Genomic DNA, 6685 nt, shown 5'->3' with positions numbered 1-6685 from the left:
GAACCCTGGGGGCTCAGGTGGGAAGTTCCATTGCTCAACTGAAACTAGGGAGGTGGATGAGAAATTACCCTATGTCAGCCCATCACAAGATGGCCTTTCTTCTTCTGTTTCAAAGGAACTTCAGGGTCAGACTCAGTCCAGACTTGGGCCAGCCTATAGTTAAGCCCTGCCTATGTGGTTTATGTGAGAGATGTACAAGGTTGTCAGAAGGCCATGGCAAATCTGCTTCTCTAAAGTCGGGAATTTCACAGAAATGGGAAATGGGAAGCTGAAGAGAAGGTAGGACATGACTTAGGTGTCAAAAGTTGTTTCTCTTGAAGCCTCTCTAAACAATAAGAATATCCTCTATGATTAGAGGGAGAAACAGGTGCTGATGAGCACACTGGACATCACTTTGAAGTGAGAAAATATCTTCTACATTGTTTTTCTGAAAAATCTAGCTCTTTTAAAGAAGGTTACAGCTCAGCTCTTTAAATTTAAGACCATAGGAGTCTGCTGGCTTATAAAAATGCTAAAAACCAGTAGTCATGGACACAACATGGTGTCACAGTTTGGTCTAAATTCCCTGGTTTTGTGAAAGATGGCAGTATCAAGGGCCTTCAGGATAGTGTCCATTAGCTGGTTTCTCATGTCAGGGTGCAGGATTTCCTGTGACACAGCACTCCAGCTGAAACATACAGTAGGCAACTAACATTTCACTCTCATAGCATTCAAGTCTGCAGATGCCATTTTTATAGCATTTCTTGTGCATTTCTGATGGTAATGAATTTATACCTGGAAGGAAAATTAATAGAAAGATAATTCACTACAGGCCTTTTTGGACCATAAAATTACTAGTCCCTCAATTTTTATCCAAGTGGATTCTAAGGAGATTTGGTTATGATAATTGATCCTGTAACTGAAAAAATTAATTAGTGGTAGGGGCTGAATTGTGTCACCCCAAAATTCATATGCTGAAACCCTAATCCCTGATGTGACTGTCTTTGGAGATAGGGCCTTCAGGAAGTAATGTAAGTTAAATGAGGTCATGATGGTGGAGCCCTAATCCAATAAGATTGATAGGTTAATCCAATAGGATTGATGGTCTTATTAGTGAAGGTCACAGCAAAAAGATGGCCATCTACAAGCTTGGAAGCAAGCCCTCATCAGAAATGGAATCAGCCAGCACCTGGATCTTGGTTTTCCCATCTTCTGGAACAATGAGAAAATAAATTTTGTCTAAGCCACAGTCTGCGAAATTTTGTTATGGCAGCCCGAGCTGACTAAAACAACTAATAACTTGGAAGTTTCCCTTAATTGATCAATGAATAAAACCCAAACAATCAAGCTAACTATTCACATAGTCATTCACTCATTATTTTTTAAATAATTACTTACTCATTATTATTCATAAACCAATTTTTATAAATCCTGTAAATCAAGGACAGTTGGGGTACAGATTTGAGTATGATATAGACCCTAACCTCAGTGAATTTTCATTCTAGACAAAAAGAGAAGAAATACAAAATATCTCTGAGAGACAAAAAACATGACAAGTGCAATGATGTATTTGCAACGTGGAATAGTCTTGTGAGTTTGGAGGAGGATGAAATCAATTCTGAAGATTTAAGAAGTCTTATTGAGCTCAAGGAATCTGTAGAAATTTTGAGCAAACACACACCCTATCTGAGTCATAATGACTTGAAGGATAATTGTCCTACAGGAACAAGAAGGGATCAGTGTTACTTAGTTGGCAAGACAGAAGCCCTAGAGGACAATCTGTAACACCTTTGGGAAGATGAAATATAACAGTCTATAAAATGAGACAAGAAATTTCTATGGAAATGACAAGTTAGGAGAATGCAAAAGGAATTGAAAGAATATTGCACACTAGATGGGGTTCTTTGTCTGGAGGCTACAAATCCATTGCCATAAACCATGGTGGAATTGGTTCCATCGACAACTTTAAGAGGCCGTGATCCCATGAATTCTTAAATTTAGTCTGGTGAGTCACATGACCTGAACATCTAATTCATTTGCCTGGAGAATACTTCAGGTGAATACTTCAGTCCGTCTAGGTAGAAGAACCAATCTGACTGCACTAATTCAGTAACACTGAGTGAAAAGAATTTTCAAGGTGATTTTTCTAAAGTCAGAAAGGATATGGTGAAGCTAGAGCACAGGGCCACTCGGCTCCCTGGCTGCTCTCATCTGATCGGGCATTTCTTCTATCACAGAAAGCTCAGTGATTCTCTTGAAACTAGAAGTTCTAAATCTGTTTCCTCATGTAACTAATAGATGCACAAATAGTAAATTAACTGTAGGAAATTTCAGTATATTAGAAAATGAACAAATTGTGTTCACTGTTCTCTGGTTTTGACTATTAGATACATTCTTGAATTAGAGACAAAATACAGCAGGAAAATAGGATGGGCATTACTGATGAAAATACAATGATAGCTCTCATGAGCCAGGTACTTTTCATATTATGTATAGACATATTCCATACATGATCTGATTTAATCCTTGTAAGACTCTTCATTTCCATTTTTTAAAGGAAGAAACTAAGGCTCATTGGTGCTGATCAGTTCAACCAAAAAAGAAAAACATAAAATAAAATAAAAAAGAAACTAAGGCTCAGAGAAGCTTAGACCTTTGTCCAAAGTTATATAGTTAACAAGTTGGAGAGCCAGATTCAAGCCCAGGTCTTGCTGACATCAAAACTGGTTGATGCTTTTTTCTACTTTGAAAATTAAAGGGACCATGGGAGGAGTATGTTTATTGGGTTGTTTAGTGGAATTGTTCTTCTATATGAAGCACCCCTACCCCCCAAAATATGCCAGTTTTACCTGCCAGCACTGGATCCCAAAGGAAAAGAAAGACAAGCATAATGAGGAGAGGCTTCATGGCCGGGAGCTTCTGTTGCGGAGGCTAGTGGCAGGGTCTGACATTGGCTGTCAGGGAATAGAGAGAAGAGATTGAGCACATAGTCCTGTACAGAACTCTCAGGTCTGGGGTATGCCTCGCTTCAGGTAGATATGCTACACTGAACACCCCTGAGGCAGCTGTGTTGGCAATGCTCATCTGAGGACAAAAATGGACAGCCCTTTCTAGTTTGACAGCTTTTCCTATTGACAAAGACACTGTTCTCCCACCCAGGTTTCCCAAAAGTACTCATGGAGGCCTGAGAACTATGTGCTGTTACTCTTTTAAATGAGTGAAATTAAAATTTGGTAAGCTTTTGTTACAATAAAAATGTAAATGCTAATTTTAGAAAATTGGTAAAATAGTAAACATGACAAAGATAGACAAGTTACACTTGAACTTCACTTCTTAGAGACAAACTGTGTTTCTTAAGAAAGTTTCATCTATGCCTAGTTTGTTGTTTAACATTTTGTTTTGCATAGCTATAAACAATATTCTTATAATTAGGTATCCTGCTTTTGTGACTTGATATATACTATATATCAGTGTCACTATAAACTTCATAAATAGTATTTTTAAGTGTTGCACAATATTTCATCAAGGTCATTTAAAATAATTGTCACTATTTAAAAAATTTTTAATTGAAGTATAAATGACATACAATAAACTTCAAATACTAAAGTGTAAAATTGGATAAGTTTTGCCATATCTATACTTTTGTGAAACCATCGTCACATTCAAAATAACGAACATATCCATTTCCCCTAACATTTTTTCGTGCCTTTTGTAATATTCCCCTCCTGATTATCTTTCACCTCTCAGTTAACTTTTCTGCTGACACTATAGATTAGTTTGTATTTTCTTGGAATTTCATGTGAATAGAATAACATATTCTAATATATTCTATACTCTTCCTCATTGGGTTTCTTTTACTCAGCATAATTATCTGAGATTCATCCTTGCTATAATGTGAATTAGTTGTTCATTCCTTTTCATTGCTGAGCACCACTGCATGGATATACATCTATGTGTTTATCCAGTCACCTATTGATGGACGTTTGATTATTTCCAGTTTTTTGACTATTGTAAATAAAACTGTTATGGACATTCATGTACAAGTCATGGTATGGATATATGTTTTTATTTTTCTTTTGCAAATATTCGGGAGTAGAAAGGCTGGGTCACAGCTGTATGTTGCCATCAAGAGATCCATCTCACATGCAATTACTTTCATAGCCTCAAAGTAAAGGGGTGGAGAAAGATATAGCAAGCAAATGGAAAAGAAAAAGAATAGTGGTTGCTATTATTTCAGACAAAACAGACTTTAAAGCAACAATGATCAAAAAGGACAAAGAAAGGCATTACCAAATGATAAAGGGTTCAATTCAAAAAGAAGACTTAATAATCCTAACTATATATGCAACCAACATTGGAGCACTGGGATTTATAAAACAAGTTATTAGAGAGACCTATAAAGAGACTTAGATAACCACACAATAATAGTGAGAGACATTGACACTCCACTGACAGTGTTAAGCAGATCATTGAGGCAGAAAACAAATAAAGATATTGAGGACCTAAACTCAACACTTGACCAAATGGACTTGACAGACATCTGTGGAGCACTCCACCACACACCAACAGCATACACATTCTTGTCATCTGTACATGGCACATACTCTAAGATCAACCACATGCTTGGCCATAAAGCAATTCTTACCAAATTAAAAACAAAAAGAACTCATACCAGTAACATTCTCAGATCACAGTGCAATAAAAATAGAAATCAATACCAAGAAGATCTCTCAAAACTATACAAGTACATGGAAATTAAACAATATGCTCCTTAATGACTTTTGGGTAAAGGATAAAATTAAGGCAGAAATCAAGAAATTGTTTGAAACTGGGCCAGGTGCAGTGACTCACACCTGTAATGCTAGCACTTTGGGAGATTTAGGAAGGTGGATCGCTTGAGTCCAGGAGTTTAAGGCCAGCTTGGGCAACATGGTGGGACCCTGTCTCTACAAGATTAAAAAAAAATTAGCCAGGTGTGATGGTGCATGACTGTAGTCCCAACTACTTGGGAGGTCAAGGTGGAAGAATTGCTTGAGCCTGGGGGGTTGAGACTACAGTAAGCTGTGGTTGTGCTACTGCACTCAAGCCTGGGTAATAGAGTGAGACCCTTTCTAAAAAGAAAATAAATAAAAAAAATAAATAAACGCAATCAGAAATGAGAAAGATGATATTACCACTGACCCCACACAAATGCAAAAATCCCCCAGAGACTATTACGAGCATCCGTATGCACACGTACTACAAAGCCTAGAGGAAATTAATAAATTCCTGGAAACCTACAATCTCTCAAGATTGAACTAGAAAGAAACTAAATGCCTGAACAAACCAATAATGAGATCTGAAATTGAATCAGTAGTAAAAAATCTACCAAACAGAAAAAGCCCAAGGCAGGAACCTTGATAGGTTTCTACGTTAGGTTCCTACGTTAGGTTCCTACCTTGGTTTCAAGTGAACCCCAGTTGGAAGTTCATACTAAAATCGACACAAGAGGTGCCTGGTCATAACATGTCCAATTTTTTAGCAACCAACCAGTGAGGGCATGGGTTTATGAAAAGCAGGTATAGGAGTATAAAGGTCATAAACAGTATAAAGAATTACTGGCTGAGGCTCCCAAACAAGCCAGCAATCACTCTGAGAAACAAAAGACCTGGAAACTTCAACCTCAGAGAGGACATACTCAATGGGATATTGGCATTGCCCATGTGAAGAAAGCATTGAATATGACTCAAGAAGAAATAACAAAACGATACACTTTTATCTATGTTGGTAAACAGCTGGAAGAGTCTTTAACCCAAGCAAAAATAATGTTGCTTACAAAGCCAAAGTTAAACAAGCCAAAGACGATTATAGTGCCATATTTTTTTCCCCAGAAAGGACTATTACTATTATTCTTCCACTATTGATAAGGACCTGGTTCACTGACTAGTTCCCCAGCTACCAGCAATTCCTGATTTTACTTAAATATCAGAACAGGGCGGCCTCTGAGTTTTGCTCTAAGAGGTAAAGAATAATTTCAACAACTGTCAGAGATCATCTCTTGTTTTCTAGACCTCCCCTGGCTCAGTGCCTGGTTCACTGTAGGTGCCATGAGTTGGGGGCTGACGTAGTTCATAGACTTTGGAGATAAAGAGGGGAGATCTATGCATCATTTGAAAACAAGTTTGTGGTTTACCAGCACACCAGCTTTTTATTTTCACCCATATATTCCCCTAGGCCCTCACGGTGCTCTGGGATTAGAAAATGGAGAAGTACAGTATGCTCCATGCTGGGACTAGATGGCTCTTTCTTCTACCTCCTGGGTTTGGTATTTCCTTAGGGTCATCATGCTACTCTTCTCATCTTCTTGATCTGTGGTTGTTCTGCAACTGCCATACTCTCAGCAGCAGTTGAAATGACCCTGTCTGACCCTCAGCCTTACAGATTCAATATGCAGCGTTTCCAAATGACAATTCTAATAAAGAGAAATGTGTTCTAGCCAACAGTGGGAGATGGAAAAGGAAGCAGTTTCTGTATCCGCTGTGAAGAGATGGTCCTCTTTCCCATTACACATTTTCAGGGCACCAATTCCTTTTGTTTTATAGCACTTGTCACAATTGTAACTATATAAATTATTTGTGTCTCTATGATTAGACTGTGAGATCCGAGTACAGATTCCATGACCGTCTTATTTATCATTGTACACCAGTATTGCGCTCACAGTCTAGCA

The 6685-nt window shown here is 37.9% G+C and overlaps 1 protein-coding gene across 1 annotated transcript; it reads right to left on the bottom strand.

The window, feature by feature from the left end:
• Positions 1-631: 631 nt before the first annotated feature.
• Positions 632-2886, bottom strand: DEFB134 (defensin beta 134). Its single transcript, XM_045397835.2, has 2 exons — positions 2829-2886; positions 632-774 (listed from the first exon to the last, which is right to left on the bottom strand). The coding sequence occupies exons 1-2, from the start codon at positions 2884-2886 to the stop codon at positions 632-634; spliced, it is 201 nt and encodes a 66-aa protein (XP_045253770.1).
• Between the last annotated feature and the right edge of the window lie 3799 nt (positions 2887-6685).

Source organism: Macaca fascicularis, chromosome 8, assembly GCF_037993035.2.
Source record: "Macaca fascicularis isolate 582-1 chromosome 8, T2T-MFA8v1.1".
Classification (NCBI taxonomy): Eukaryota; Metazoa; Chordata; class Mammalia; order Primates; family Cercopithecidae; genus Macaca; species Macaca fascicularis.
Note: the sequence above shows the minus strand (reverse complement) of the source record. Positions and strands in the feature narration are given on the sequence as shown.

Excerpts from the sequence above, each read along its gene's own strand:
- DEFB134 (XM_045397835.2), bottom strand. The coding sequence starts at position 2,886 with ATGAAGCCTCTCCTCATTATGCTTGTCTTTCTTTTCCTTTGGGATCCA. Across the intron at positions 775-2,828 it reads TTGGGATCCAGTGCTGGCAG|GTATAAATTCATTACCATCA; the intron begins GTAAAACTGGCA and ends TTTTCCTTCCAG.